Source organism: Natrix helvetica (genome assembly GCF_964273705.1).
Source record: "Natrix helvetica genome assembly, chromosome: 2".
Taxonomy (NCBI): domain Eukaryota; kingdom Metazoa; phylum Chordata; class Lepidosauria; order Squamata; family Natricidae; genus Natrix; species Natrix helvetica.
Window position 1 is genome coordinate 21,694,998 of NC_138552.1, and position 16,560 is coordinate 21,711,557.

The 16,560-nt window shown below is 41.5% G+C and overlaps 1 protein-coding gene across 1 annotated transcript in view; it reads left to right on the top strand.

Annotated features, from left to right (window-relative positions):
- The window catches only part of LOC309385555 (oncostatin-M-specific receptor subunit beta-like), a 54,045-nt gene that overhangs the window by 18,739 nt on the left and 18,746 nt on the right, over positions 1-16,560 (top strand). The window contains exons 4-10 of the mRNA XM_081940100.1: positions 942-1,111; positions 1,865-2,024; positions 3,989-4,246; positions 7,012-7,150; positions 7,584-7,735; positions 9,569-9,699; positions 13,121-13,289. Of these exons, the coding sequence (XP_081796226.1) occupies positions 942-1,111; positions 1,865-2,024; positions 3,989-4,246; positions 7,012-7,150; positions 7,584-7,735; positions 9,569-9,699; positions 13,121-13,289 (1,179 nt within the window). The remainder of the gene's footprint in view (positions 1-941; positions 1,112-1,864; positions 2,025-3,988; positions 4,247-7,011; positions 7,151-7,583; positions 7,736-9,568; positions 9,700-13,120; positions 13,290-16,560) is intronic.

The following is a 16,560-nucleotide window of genomic DNA, read 5'->3' on the forward strand; positions in this document are numbered from 1 at the left end:
TTGAAGGCCATCCCCTATATTAACTACACTGTAATATTGCAGGAATCTTTAGTGACATAACTGTTGTCCCATGGTGCTTATGGTTCTACCTCTACCTCTGAAGAAACATATTCTAGAATCTTCTCCCATTCTAAGAAATAGTGTGGGAACCAGCTCTTATGTCTGAAGGAGATGACAGTGGAATCAAGTCAAATCCCTCCACCCTAAATATAAATGCCAAATGTCCAAAACTGTAAGAACATACTGCTTCTCTAGAAATTTCTGTGAATAAGTAAAAAAAAAAAAGTGGATTGGGGGGAAATTTATGGATTATCATTTTGTCAGCTTAATTTTCTTTTTCTACTATGACTGCACTTTGATTCTAATTGATTTTATGATTGTTTGCTATTCAGAATCAACAATTTGAGATGTGCAGCCATATAAAATGAATAAATGAATGAATGGATTTGGGAGATAATGATAAGTGTTGGTATTTTTCTGTGTTGGTCCCTTCCATCCTAATTCATACTGTTAAGTATTGCTTTTAATCTTTTCTCCCTGTTTTATCACTTTGACCCAGCGAGTAGGAAAAAAGACCAGAATCCAACCTGAATCAGATTCATGGAGCCTCCACCCCAAAATTTTTGGCTCTTAACTAAAGAGCATATTGATTAAAATTAACATGCATATTAAACCTTCACATTAAGGAAAATATTATAAAGAAACCGATTATTTCTGTATAAATGTTATAGGTAACTACTTCATAGATTCGCCTGTCTTGGATTAGAGTTTCTTAACCTTAAGCAAATTTAATATTTGTTGACTTTGTGCCTGGAATATCCCAGCCAGTCATGCTGGATAATTCTTGGAATTAAAATCCTTACATTTTTAAAGTTGCTGGGATTGAGAAATACTTACATCACTCATTTTTTTCCCATTTTTCCATTATTTTTTTCCATCAGGCAATCAGGTGTTTGAACCAAGAAACCTTAGGATTTCCTCAAATAATTCTCAGCAGCAACTGCTCCTGGAATGGGATGTTAGTGATGACTCTGAAGCATACAATTCCCAAATAGACATTATTGTTAACATCCAAGTTCGTTTAAAAGAAGAAAACAAAACTATTTTGAATGTAAGTATCATTCTAAAAACAGGGCTTGGGAATTTATATCATCTTCCTGTTGAATCCAATTCCAATTTGGTGAGAATAAATTTTAAAGTTCAAGCTAAATCAAACTAGATGCAAAGATATCAAAAGTGAGGGTTATTCATATAACTTGCTGCTTCTTATTTTGTAGTAAGTATCCTAACCCAAATGAATTTTTCTATATCTACTTATCCATGCATCCATCTATCTATTCCATCGTCCATTCATTCATTCATTCATTCATTCATTCATTCATTCATTCATTCATTTACCAGTTTTATCTGCCACTCTAGCCAAAGTCCATAAGCATTCCAGTACATAAAATTTTACACCAGGAATCCAAAATTGTGCTCGTAAAATTCATGGCATCTGGGAACCATCATTAAAAAAAAATGCATACCCTTATACCTCAAATGCCCAGTGAGAAAATCCCACCTTGACTGAATTCTGCAAACACAAAATGGAAAACATCTTGATCAGGGGTTACCTGTTCTTTAGCGCTGGAGCAGTTATACTGAGGTCTTATTTTGGATATAACCTTCTAATTTCTAGCAAGGTTCTCCAGTGTATCTTGGGTTCACATGTATAGGCTAAGCTGACTTTGCTTGGGGAAGATAACCTGGCAAGTAACTGGACTTTGTTCTTTTACAGAAAGAGTGAAATCAAAAGAGCCGAAGTTTATTGTCTCATTGGTTTGGGTTCCTTTTTTAATTAGCTTCTCTTATGGTGTACTTTTAGGTGAATTATACAACAGTTCCCAATAAGTCAAGACAACATCACCAGTGGAGGTTTACCTCTGAGGTACCCCTGCAGTGTGCAACTCATGAAGCCAGAATAAGGAGTATAGTGGCATCTTCTAAAATTTGGAGTAACTGGACTGGTTGGGTAGCAGCAAATGGTAAAGTCCAATTACCAGGAAAAAGCAATGTGTTCTGTATTGTGCAGCTTCTCCTCTCTAACCTCTCCTTTTTCGGACATGTTCAATTTCTGTTCCTGTTTTTTGTTGCTCTTCACAAATATATCTGTGGAGATTCTCAGTCATCCAGGTCATGGTTGTCCCAAAAATGCTTTTTTTAAGAGGCAAGTGGACTTTCTTGTTTTTCTTTGAAGACATTTCGCTTATCATCCAAGAAGGATTTATATTCCTTGCAGACAGTTGGTCATTTGCATTCTTTTTAGAGAGGAGTTGAGGCCATTTGGAGGTTTATCTATGTCCTCAGGGTCACCAACTAGCAAATGACCAGCTGTCTGCAAGGAATATAAATCCTTCCAGTCCCCACCATCCAGTCATAGCTGAAGAATCTTCTTAGATGAGAAGCTAAACAACTACAAAGAAGAACAAGAAAGTCTAGTTACTTCTTGAAAAAGTACCTTTGGGTATTTTGGTATTCAGCAAGTTCTGAGCAGTTTGGAGAACCGGTCAGCGGAAATTTTGAGTAATTTGGAGAACTGGTAAATACCACCTCTGACTGACCCTTCCCCCATCTATTCTCTGCCTTCGGAGTCCCAGCTGATCGGGAGGAAATGGGGATTTTGCAGTAACCTTCCCCTGGAGTGGGGAGGGAACGGAGATTTTACCTGCCATGCCTACCAAGCCACACCCACCAAGCCACGCCCACAGAACCAGTAGTAAGAAATTTTGAATCCCACCACTTGACTCTTCACAAATAATTACCTTATTATTAGGAAGGGACTTAGTATATGTAGGGCAGGGGTGTGAAACTGGCGGCCTGTGAGCCAGATGTGTCATACATAGGCCACGCCTACCCCAGCTCCCCAAAGGGAAAACCATCGCGATACATCATGTGATGGCAACATGATGTCGCAAGTTTGATACCCGTGATGTAAGGTGACATTGAGCAATTTGAGGCTCAAGACTGGTTATGCCCCACCCCAAACTGCTAAAACAACAGCTTTTGAAGGTTTGGAAATGCCCCTTGAGAACAACGAGCATTTTAATAAACTGCAACAGTCCTTTAAGTATTGCAATTTATTTGCCCATAGTCCATGCTTAAATGTAAGGTAGATGAGTAATTAGGCTGACTTAACGGATTTAATAAATCATCTATTCTGGGCATAGGAAAACCATCAGGTTTTTCCCTATAGCACTCAACTAGAATCCACCTAACGGTATTCTGGAATAATAGAGATCAAGTGTAGTTTATGTTCTGCTTGGAAAGGAATATGGGGCTGATCAGAATTCTCCACTCATGGAGAACTCCTGACTGTGTACATACTACTGTATCAGCTGGTCCTCATGCATGTTTCTACAATAACCTACACCGGGGGTCCCTAACCCCCATTTCATGGACTAGCATCGGTCTACTGCATGCCAGAAATTGGGCCGTACAAACAAGTGAAGCCCCATCCATGTGATGCAGGCATCAGACTAAACCACACTCACTCCGGTCCACGGAAAAACCTCTCTCCATATTCCTGATGCCCAAAAGGTTGGGGGTCACTGACCTAGACATAACAGCATTTGATCAAAGATAGTGCAAGAGTCCTCCTTCCTGGTTTGATAAGTAGCACAGCTTACTTACATCTGTATTTTCAATCTTATTTCTGCCATGTACATTCTCAGCCTAGAACAGTTCATCTACCTCTCAACTCAGTCTCCCAGTTTACCATATGGAGAATAAATAAAAGGACCTAACTCTATGGCCGTTTTCTCCAACCTGAGTGCCCTCCAGATGTTCTGGGACTGGCAACTGCAGGAATGCCAAGGAAAGATTAAAGCACTTTGCTCAAATGGAGATTTTTCTGATGAAAAATGTTCAAAATATTCAAAGAACCCTTTGAACAATAAAATAATTAAATGAAGAATATTCAATCTTCTTTTTCTGTGTAACTTTTCTGCAGGGCCGGATGCTCTCAGTAATGAAGAAGATCACATCTTTCCTGAAGGAAAAGTATTTGAGCGAGGTTCCAACATCACAGTTTGCTGCATTGCGAAGAAAAATGAACATGTAACTAGTTTTACATTTTACAAAGAAAACAAGACGACAAACCAGCCACGAATATTATTTACTAAAAACCCCGAATCTTCATACCCTAATCGCTTTCAACTCGCTTGTCGTTTTAACAGCAAGGCCAGTTACATTTATCTCTACCTCACCAGTAAGCAGAAAATTTTAAGTCTTATTGCTTGTCACTATGGACATTCTATGTTGTTGCAAAGGGCCTGGACTTCACTTAACAGTAATTCCAGCCAACATGCCCAGCGATCAGAGGTTGTGGGAGTTATGACCTAGTAACATTAGGAGGAACCCACATTGCTCTTCTCTGCTGGAGAGAACAGGATGATTTTAACTAAAACCATTTAAAATTTTAATCTTCAAATCAAAATCAAATCAAAAATGATTTTGCTGAATTTTCTGCAGTACTGAAAAATTTCATTCCCTAAAGCAGGGGTGTCAAACTCGATTTCATTGAGGGACGTATCAGGGTTGTGTTTGACCTTGGGGAGCCAGAGGGTTTGGCCAGGGTAGGCCTGACCAGCTCGACATCATTCATTGAGGCTCTGTTTTCGGCCGCAACGGCCTCCTGCAGCCCTCTGCCAGTGAAAGCACAGCCCAGCTCTGTTTTTTAGAGCTATCCATGGTCCAAGCACACTTTAGGGCAGAGGTGTCAAACTCAAGGCCCGAGGACCAGATCTGGCCCACAGGGTGCTTAAATGGAAACAGCGAAGGACTGGCCTACGGTGCCTCTTCCAGCCAAAACAGAGCTCAAGAGGGCCATGCGCAGCCCTCCTGAACTCCATTTTCACTAGCAGAGGGTTGCAGGAGGGTGTCACGACTGAAAACGGAGCCCGGGAGGCTTGCACATGGCCCTCCTGAGCTTTGTTTTCACTGGCAGAGGCACTGTGAGCCAGTCCTTCACTGTTTCTAGGCTGGCCCCACGGGTCAGATCTAAACACCCTGTTGGCTGGATTCGGGCCATGAGCCTTGAGTTTGACACCCCTGCCCTAAAGTGTGCTTGGCCCATGGATGGCTCTATAAAACAGGGGGGGGGGTTGTTTTGGAGGGGGTTTTTTATCTTGCCAAAAGGGAGTGATCATTAATTTCCTGGGGCTGCTTTTGGAAGCAAATGTAATGTAGTTGCTTCTAGCAGCTTGATGAACTAATGATCATCAGTTCCCTGCAGCCAATAGGTTGGAAGAAAGATACATACAATAATTGTGAATGCATAGAGATTTTCAAGTCTATCTGATTGGGTGATTGATTACTGATGTGTAGTCCAGCTACTTTTATGGTTCTTGGACTCAAAGGTTGCCTAAAGGTGTTCCAAAGCCCCTTTTCTTCCATTTCATTTGGCCCAGAAAGAGCTGAGAGAGCCCATTCTCCCCGGATAAATCAGCATTAGCCCAGGCAAAGAGACATTGCTTCTTCCCATTCCACAGAGAGAAACACTTAGGTCTGGCAACTGAATGGACTTCAATTGCTGGGATGTCATAGGAGGAAGGGCTGGGAGGATCACAATTTGTGTGCCCTTTCCTTCATCTCCTTCCTGCAGCATTTATCACAAGAAGTGATAGCCCTGGTTTGTCCAAAGGGCTGGTCTACCATTAAAGGGCAGGCTATAGTGGGGCATTTGCCTACCTTTAAATTTAGGAAATCAATACCAAGATACTGCAGCTGTGAACCTTTTACATAAAAAACCATGTATAGAATGAAGTGGCCATTCTGTTCTGTTTCTAGTTTCCTATCTTCTACCTTTTAGTTGGTCTCCTTCCTTGAGTTGGGCATGAACGCTTATGGTTATATTCATGCCCTTGCCTTAGCAACAATAGAGAAGTGGATTCTCACTGCTGCCTTCTGTTTTTTTCTACTTCTCAATCTACTCCAGTATCCTAGGATTTTCAGGTGTTCTCCCATCCATCACTAATAAGGGCCAAACCTATTCTGTTTTGCAGAAGTCAGCAATAATTAACCAGATGTTGCAGCTGCAAAGAACCTTTTTTTGTTGCTGTCCATAAATCAGTGATAATTCTCTCACTTTCCCAATGGGAAAAAGATCATAAAGACCAGGAAAGAATGGAAGATATAACCAAGTTTTCTTATACTGTGACCCCACTTGGATAATTGCAGATAATCATGCAGATAATCTTGGACATATGTAACATCAGTTAGGAGATGAGTATGTGACTTTCTTGAGTGGAAATAATATAATCAGAGCACGAAGAATCGAGTTCTAGCCTAATCTCAGAAGCTCAGGGGATCACTTTGTGTCAGTCTCTCAGACCAACCAGTTTCCCAAGTTCTTGCTGGGAAACTGCCTTCTAGGCTGGAAGGAGGGGTCAAGTAAGGACTCAGCTTGGAGTCATTGTGTAGCTGCAAGCGGCATAACCTGATAACTTTCCCCAAGTTCCATGAAACTTTAGCTGGTTATTCTCAGGGAAAGGTAAGCAGTCTGGTGAGATTCTTATAGCATAAGTGGTAGATAATATAGTTGCTGATGTTAGCTATTTGTAAGTGGCTCTGGTTGCTTGTGCCTGACATTCTGGATAAAAATAAGATGAGGAAGCACTATTATGCTGTTCTGAATTCCTGATGAAAAGACAGAATATAAATTTAATAAAAAATGAATGAAATACTTGGGTGAGCCAATTTCCCTTTCAGAATAAAGCAGGGGCAGGCAAACTACAGAGCTCTATACTCTTTATGGGCCAATGTCATTGGAAACATCCTTGAATAGAGGTGACAAAAATGCCAAAGATGGGGTGGGATTAAATGCCTGTTCCCAATGCTTGTACTCATCAATTTTCTGCTGGTGGTGAGGTGTGGGGAGAGGGAAACAAGATGAACAACTTGATTGCTTGGAAAGCAATTGTGTAGATGAAATATATAAGAAAGTAACATATGAATCTGAACTTGTTTTAATAGGGCAGCCTGATAAGCCACAAAAACTGAGCTGTGAAACTGAAGACATGATTAATATTAACTGTACTTGGGATCCTGGACATGTAGATCCACAATATTACATTAAGGAAGTCTGTCCCATGGAGTTTATTTGGTCTGATGTGTAAGTATTCTCAAATCAGTCAAAGTCAGTCCAAAGGATAATATGGAGGAGCTTAGACTACTTGTATCTGGATGTATGAGGTAACTTTGAAAGGAATATTTGGGGATGTTGAAGATCTTGATGCCAGGAGACAAAATCTGTGTTGTATGAAAGATACTGGTGACTATAGGGAAGTTAAAACAAATCAACTATTTGCATGTTTAACTTGGAGAAAACCCTTGGCATTTTGCTTAAGGTTATTGTATGCCTGTATTAAAATAGATCTATGTGATCTATTTTAAAATAGATGAAATGTATAGCAGCTTAGAGATAAATCTTGGTTCAGGATAAATCTTGAATTTGTAGGCTAAGGTGAAAATTTCTTTATTGCGTTATTTTTGTCTGCAAATGGAATAATACTGTCTTTTCTCCCTCCCGTGCTATTTTTTGAAAGCTCTTCTGCAAAAATATATTGCAGTACAAAGTTTCAAAACAACAACTGTTTATTCAAGAGGGACGACCAATTCCTATACAATGTAAAGTTAACCTCCAGAAATTGCCTTGGACAGAAACATGAGCAGCTTAGCTTTAATGTAATGCACATAGGTAAGGGTTGATTGTCTTTACTAAATTTTGTATTTCATCCTATTGTCATAGCCTAAGAGTATGAAATAGTTTTGCATGCTGCAACTGGGTGAAAATGTCAAGTAAAAATTAATGTTACGGATTGGTCCTTGCTAATAGAATTGGCTGTCCCACAAACAAAGATCTGGAGAAGTTGAAACTGCAGGAATATGCTATTTCTTCTCCCATTGTTTCCTTATGGATAAATAAAGATTGATCACCTCTCTGCTGTTGAGGAAAACAGAATAAATGAGAACCTGGCAAAGAAACATGACATTTAGCTCATTGATGCCTAGCCTGATGACCTACATGTTAAAGTTTTGCAGTTGTTTTTATAACACATCTGGAGAATACTATGTTGGAGAAGAATCAGAGAGTTCCACAAAAGGGGGGTGAGGTCAAAACAGACGTAATGTCATGAGGCCTCTTTTTTACACACAAGTACGAAAGGGAGAGGGCTTGTGTTGTGGTGTTGTGTGCAGGGTGTTACTTGCTGTCACCCTCACCCCCAAAGATGCCGTTGGGTGATTTAAGCAATTTAGTATTTCTATTTTGTTGGGCTGCTCTGGTTGCTTTTCTCCTCCTGATTTACTTTAAGCCCGTGATGGCGAACCTATGGCATGTGTGCCACAGGTGGCACGCAGAGCCCTCTCTGCGGGCACGTCAGCCATCACCCCAGCCCAGCTCTACCGCCCACATGCCTCCCGCCGGCCAGCTGGTTTTCAGGTCTCTGCCGCGCATGTGCAGGGGCGGGGCCTTCACCGATCTCCACAGGTTCTACACTCCGCAGGTGCCTCTCCATGGCAGGAATGGAGGATGTAGCCTGGGCGCACTGGTGAGAAACTGCAGAGATCGGGGAAAGCATGGGAGGCAGGAATGGAGGAGAAAGCCTGGAGGTGTTGGGGAGAAATCGCGGAGATTGTGCGACCCCCACTCCCGCCCCGTTTTGGACCTGAAATACCTCCTGCACCAACTTGGAAGCCAAAACGGGGGGCGGGGTGGGGCACATGCATCAGGAGGGGGAGCGCTCCCATTGCATTTTGGGGATTGGGGCACACGGCAGCAAAAAGGTTAACCATCACTGCTTTAAGCTGTTATTGATTCAGCTTTTGGGATCCCTTTAGTAGGATTTCTTCTTCTTGCTTTTCACCCTTCGTGATGATTCGTCAACCCAGAAGGCTCAAGTGGCAAGCATTCACAGCATGGAATGTAGATTGGATTTATTTGGCTAAGGTTTGACACATTCCATGGCGCCCCATCGTGCCCGGGAAATTATGATTACCTTCCTCATTTCTGCAGGAGGAAAAAGATACATTTTGGGGGGAGCGTCCTTCTTTTCCTGTCTTCAGGAATCACAACCACTGTGTTGGGAACTTGGGCACACTTCACTGATGGGAATGAAAGGGAAGAGAAAACAACTCTGGAGTAAAAGCAAAATAAACTGAAGTGAAGAAAGTAGAAAAAAAGATAATGCCTGGTAGATGGCTATAATTATTTTTATGCCTGAAGATCTTTTGGAGTTTCATATCAGAGAAGGGATGTTCAGGAATGATAAAGCATTTCTTTCTTTCTTTCCTTCCTTCCTTCCTTCCTTCCTTCCTTCCTTCCTTCCTTCCTTCCTTCCTTCCTTCCTTCCTTCCTTCCTTCTTTCTTTCTTTCTTTCTTTCTTTCTTTCTTTCTTTCTTTCTTTCTGTCTTTCTTTCTTTCTTTCTTTCTTTCTTTTGCTAACTATCTGGTTGATTTTATAGTCCAAAGTATTGATATATTTTTTTTTTCAGAATCCTCATATTCCTTCATTTTTCTCTTTTCAACCAGTTCGTCCTGCAATTATTGGTAAACCATCAGTGGATCATCAAAATGCTACTTTCATCCAGTTATCTTGGCAGACAAAACCAATAAATGCAAGCCTATCATTGCTATGCCAGATCAATGTTGGTAAGAATAAGGTGAGAAGCATCAATATCTATATAAAATAATAGCAACTCTCCCCACCCCGTTATAAATCCTGCATGAGAAGGGGTGATTGTTTACAGGTGTCTTATTTAATTCAAAAACCATTTAGTTTTCTATGTTACAATTGCAAAACAGCCAAAACTCTAACCTTTAGACAGACTCCAACCCAAATCTCAATCATGGCACAGTTCATTCTATCATAAACAGTAAATCCATTATCTGAGGACCCAGATTGTTGGGGCCAATATGCTGACTCTGTAAACCGCTTAGAGAGGGCCGTAAAGCACCGTGAAATGTTATTTAAGTCTAAGTGCTATTGCTAAGTGCCATTATTTAGGAAGCCACCAAATAGTGAGTTATATCCAGTGGTGTCCTATTAGTGCAGTGGTTCTCAACCTGTGGGTCGTGACCCCTTTGGGAATCGAACGACCCTTTTACAGGGGTTGCCTAAGACCATCCACCTCCACCAGTGTCTCCCATGCTCAGGAGTGCATCCTGAAGCGCAAGTGCATGAAGAGCACCGGGTGGCGAAGCAGCCTCCTCCCAGCTCCGGGTGCAACCTAGATGCCGCCCCGCCCGGTCTCCACACCAGGGAAAGGCCGAGGCGCTGAAGGGGGAGAGAGACAGGTTCTTCTAGGTGGAGGATCAGCCTCGGCTCCGCCGGATATCCAAAGCGAGCATGGTCGGCGGTGCCGCTTCACCCGAGCTGCCTGCACAGGGGCTCGAAGGCGCCTGGAGAGCAGGAGACCAGCGGGGCAGTCAGGCCACCCGCTTCAGCCGGCGGGATGGGCTCTTACCCAGGCAGGCGCATGCCGGGATTCAAGCCGCCTTGGGCCTGGATGCTGCCTTTGCCTCCCCCGCCACAGGTTCTATCCTGCGGGCTAAACTGAGCTCAGAGGCTTTTTGGCCCCCGGGAAGGACTGGCAGGAGAGGCTGGAGGGGAGGACAGGCCCCGTCCACCCATTCCTTCTGTCCTGAGGAATTTCATTCAGGACCAAAGCACAGTTCGATGTAGCTTAAGCCTCCATTTAAAATCCCATTTAAAGGGCAACTTCTTAATCTGTGTTAAGAAAGAGAAAGAAAAAAGAAAGAAAGAAAGAAAAAAAGAAAGAAAGAAAGAAAGAAGAAAGAAGAAAAGGAAGGGAGGAATGGAAAGAAAGAAAGAAGAAAAGGGAGGGGGAAATGGAAAGAAAGAAAGAAAAGGGAGGGAGGAATGGAAAGAAAGAAGAAAAGAGGGAGGAATGGACGAAAGAAAGAAAAAAACTGGGTGGGCGGGTGTGGGGAACAGAATGTAAAAAAAGTAAACTTAATAAAGTGAATCTCATGTAAACCACAAACTGCTGCTGGAGGCAGGCAGGGAGGTTGTTTTATCTTGGAAAATCCCAGCCTGGATGATTTTCTCCCAAACCAAGATTGGCAGATTACAATACAATACAATACAATACAATACAATACAATACAATACAATACAATACAATACAATACAATACAATACAATACAATACAATAGTAGAGTTGGAAGGGACCTTGGAGGTCTTCTAGTCCAACCCCCTGCCTAGGCAGGAAAGCCTATACCATTTCAGACAGATGGCTATCCAACATCTTCTTAAAGATTTCCAGTGTTGGGGCATTCACAACTTCTGGAGGCAAGCTGTCCCACTGATTAATTGTTCTAATTGTCAGGAAGTTTCTCCTCAGTTCTAAGTTGCTTCTCTCCTTGATTAGTTTCCACCCATTGCTTCTTGTTCTACCCTCAGGTGCTTTGGAGAATAGTTTGACTCCCTCTTCTTTGTGGCAACCTCTGAGATATTGGAACAATGCTATCATGTCTCCCCTAGTCCTTCTTTCTCTTAAGCTAAACATACCCAGTTCCTGCAACCGTTCTTCATATGTTTTAGTCTCCAGTCCCCTAATCATCTTTGTTGCTCTTCTCTGCACTCTTTCTAGAGTCTCCACATCTTTTCTACATCGTGGTGACCAAAGCTGAATGCAGTATTCCAAGTGTGGCCTTACCAAGGCATTATAAAGTGGTATTAACACTTCACGTGATCTTGATTCTATCCCTCTGTTGATGCAGCCTAGAACTGTGTTGGCTTTTTTGGCAGCTGCTGCACACTGCTGGCTCATATTTAAATGGTTGTCCACTAGGACTCCAAGATCCCTTTCACAGTTACTACTACTGAGCAAGGTATCACCTATACTGTACCTGTGCATTTTGTTTTTGTTGCCTAAATGTAGAACCTTACTCTTTTCACCATTGAATTTCATTTTATTAGATAGTGCCCAATGTTCAAGTTTGTCAAGATCCTTCTGTATCTTAAGCCTATCTTCTGGAGTGTTGGCTATTCCTGCCAGCTTGGTATCATCTGCAAATTTGATGAGTTCCCCATTTATTCCCTCATCCAAATCATTGATGAAGATGTTGAAGAGTACTGGGCCTAAAACAGAGCCTTGGGGTACTCCACTGCATACTTCCCTCCATGTAGATGCAGTTCCATTGAGGACTACACGTTGAGTGCGGTTGGTCAGCCAGTTACGAATCCATCTGGTGGTGATGCTGTCTAACCCACATTCTTCTACTTTATCTAGTAGTAGGTTTTGGTCTATCTTATCAAAAGCCTTACTGAAGTCCAAGTAAACCATATCAACGGCATTCCTCTGGTCCACTAATTTTTTTTCAAAAATTTCAAAAGCAATTCATTAATCACTATGCTTTAATTATGTTCAATTTGTAAGAATGAAAATACATCCTGCATATCAGATATTTACATTCTGATTTATAACAGTAGCAAAATTACAGTTATGAAGTAGCAATGAAAATAATTTTATGGTTGGGGGTCACCACAATATGAGGAACTGTATTAAAGGGTCGCAGCATTGTCTTAGTGGCCCGGAAATTGTTGGTGAATCTAATGTTTCCTTGTGTGCAGGTCCCCCAGATCTGTTCCAAAGAATGAGAGGAAGCCTTTGGACAAACATTCAATGTGTAAATTAAACTTTTTAGAATTTAAATTTTAGAATTTAAGTTGATTGGAACGGTGGATAGGAATTTTTTTAAAGGCAATTAAAATAATGAAAACAATTCCTTCAGATCCAATTCTAGTCTTGGTGGCTTCATAGATATTTCTCTGTAGGTTTCTTAGAGAAACATACAGTAGATGTGGCTTGCAATTGCTGCCTTTCATGATTTGTTGTTGTTTAGATTTTTCAGTGTAGCCTACAGTTCTGGATTTTCTGATGGACTCAAGTCCAAACCCAAAGCAGATCTGACCCTGCTTATCCTTTTTGGGGGGGATAAGTCAACATTTATTCGATGCTGCCTGCCATCTGTATTTACATTTCAGGGGGGGAAAAGTCACCCTACAGAAAAATAGTAGTTGACCTCTTAACAGATTTACTCTTTGTATTTTGCAGTACAATATCACAGCGCAGTCCAATTCGGATTCCCATTTCCACTTCCAACTGGGTGGACTGCAGCCTGCCACAAACTATATATTTAAAGTACGCTGTGCTGCAGATGTCACTCCCTTCTGGAAATGGAGTAACTGGACAGAGAGTATATCTACTGAGACCACTGAAGCTGGTGAGCATTCTGTTGTGGAAGAAAATTTTAAGGGACATGGAACCTGGAGTTTTGTCGTCTTCCCTGTGTGGTGTCCTCCAAGTATTTGGGCTACAAATTCCAATTATCTCCAGCTAGCACAGACAGGGTTGAAAGAGTGTAGGCAAATACATTGGACAGGTACTAAATATCAAGGCATGGATAAGCAGGAAAGAGTTTAGTCAAAATCATTGTTCTTCAGAAGACAAAGAAAGTATATCTTGATTCAATTGCCATACATATATCCACTTAGTTACATTCGGATATGTAATCTTGCCAAATATTAAAAATCTGATTGGTGTATACTTTTTTTGAGAATTAATATTTTTGTTGAAATTAACTTCAACTATTCCATGGCCAATTAACCTAGTAAGCAGGTTATGACAGTCATGTATTTGTTCCGGAGAACCTCAAGCTGGACTGCATAAATTCAGTAATTCTAGACATTGGCTATCCCATCTAGCCTATAGAGGAAGTCCTTGAATTAAGACCGCAATTGGGATGGAATTTCGGTTGCTAAGCAATGTGGTCATTAAGCAAATCATCACATGACTGGCCCCGATTTTAGGACCATTTTACCATAGTCATTAAGCAAATGACATGGTTGTTAAGTGAATCACATGGTCATTAAATGAATCCAGCTTCCACAGTTAACTTTGCTTCTTGGAAGCCAGCTGGGAAGGTCACAATTGTGATCGTGTGACTGCAAGAAGTGTTGTTAAATGTGAGCTGGTTGCCAAGCATTCAGATTGTGAATATGTGACCAGAGGGTTGGTGTGATGGTCATAACTTTGAGGATGCGTCATGAGTCTTCTTTTTTTTCTATGGCCATCATAGCTATCATTAAAGGACAGTTGTAAGCCGAGGACTATCTATATTAAAAAGTATCCTTCTGTATCTGTTGTGATCCGCCAGCGGCCAGCAGAGCTGACAGCAGATTCGGACAGTGAGGAGGTTGAGGAGGAACATGGGCCAGTCCTGGAGTCTGGGGAAGGCTCTGATGAAGGCTCTGGGTCAGAGGCAGAGATGGGGCCAGAGCTGTATGCCAGTTTTCAGCTGCCTTCAGAGTCAGACATCAGTGAGACAGACGAGCAGCTGGAGCCTGTTCCCAGTGTGCATGTGCAGAGTTGCCAGATGAAGGGAGCAGCTAAAGAACAGGGGTTGACTTGGGAGGCCACAGGTGGACGATGAATGGCCCCTCCCAGAGGAAATAAAAAAGGAGCGAAAGGGGAGTGGAGTTTGCAGGAGACAATTAGTTTGCTAATTGGTTAGTGACTCTCTGAGACTCCTTGCCAAGTTCTGCAGATACCGGCCTGTCATCTCTCCAAGCCAGATAAGATCTGTGACCGTAAATCCTCCTTTGAAAGACTTTGCTGGCTGTGAATGGGCAGAATTCACTGTAATTTTATAAAGAGGGTTTTTTGCCAGGACAAGGAGTTTATTTCATTCTCTTGGGAAGCCTCGTTCAGAACAGTTCTGTATCTATTTCTTCTTCAAGCATCCACTTATCAAATCTGCCTGTTAGAAACACAAATGCCTTGCACACTTAAAATTATTATTGACATAAACTTCCCTGATAAGCAATGATCAGATATTATGCAAGGTATTTCTGCAGCTCCTATACATAGATGAATAACTCAATATTTCTCAACCCTGGCAGCTTTGTCAAAAGAGATTTCTGGACTAGATGGACCAGAGATCTGATCTGTCAGAGGATTGCTTATATTATTATGTTCTTAGCCTAATTATCTCCAAAAAAGCCAGTATTTTTAGTATTACAGTTACCATAAGAGCAGCCCTATAATGTTTCTCAATTTTTTCCCCGGAAATTCAATCACATGTAAATTAGACTGGGAAGAATGAAGTTAGAGGGACTTTATTTTGTCCTGAAGAATCTTAAGAGCTTTTAGTAAATTAGTTATAGATATATCTAGTGACTTCCCACAAACTTCCAGATTCGATACCATATTTTTCAGAGTATAAGATGCACTCCCCTCCCCAAAAGAGACTGAAAATTTGGGGGTGTCTTATACTCTGAATGTAGCTTTTTTGAAGCTTTTTTCAGCCCTAATGAGGCGCTAATGAGTGAAGTGATCTTCCATGCTTTGCCTGCTTTTCTCATTGCTGCTCCCTCTAATGATCAGCTGTGCTTTAGAAACACTTTTTCAACCCTAAGAAGGCACTAACTTTCAACTGGGCAGAATTAGAGGAAGCAAATCAGAGTTGGAATTCCACAGATGTGCTAAGATGTCTGACTTATTAAATTGGAACTTTAAGGAAGGTTTTGCCTTGGCCAAGCGATCTTCTGTGCTTTGCCTGCTTTTCTCATTGCTGCTCCCTCCAATGATCAGCTGTGCTTTAGAAGCTGTTTTTCAGCCCTATGAGGCGCTAATGAGTAGTGAAGCGATCTTCTGTGCTTTGCCTGCTTTTCTCATTGCTGCTCCCTCCGTTGATCAGCTGTGCTTTAGAAGTTGTTTTTTATCCCCAACCAGGGGATAAAAAGCGCGCGTGTGGGAACTCAAAACCTGCAAACTTGGGTGCTGAAGCTGACCAGACTAAGGACGCTAGCCAGATGAATTCCTGATAGGCAGATTTTTTTTCCTATTTTCCTCCCCAAAAACTAAGGTGCGTCTTATACTCCGAAAAATATGGTACTTAAATAATATCTCAGAGTTGTCTCATTGAAGAACCTTCTGGTTGCTAAATTTCATGCTCTGCCTTCTATGTTAATGGAAGAGATATAATAACACTCCAGTGCAAGAATATATAAGTCACTCTCTGGTGGGAAAATTGAGGTTACTGTGTGATCTACTTTACCCAGCCTGGTGCCTGACCTCATTATGCCTTTTTACTCACGTATTTATCTCCTGGAATCTCCAGAAGAAAGTCAGTTTGGTTTAGTGCTTAAGGCATCAGGCTAGAAACCAGGAGACTGTGAGTTCTAATCCTGCCTTAGGCACTAAGCCAACTGGGTGACTTGGGCCAGTCACTCACTTTCAGCTCTAGGACAGAGGCAATGGCAAACCGCTTCTGAAAATCCTTGCCAAGAAAACTGCACGGACTTTTAGAGCCAAAAATGGGACACAATTGAATGAAGGGAAAAATAAATCTCTAGAAGGGTAACACATTTTGCTCAGCGGTTATTGTTATTCAGTTTTCAAAAAAAAAAATTAATATAAACCTTTTTATGGTTAATCCTCCTTTTTTGGGGAATAGGTGAAGGATGACTCGTTTAATTTATTGTTTGAGAATG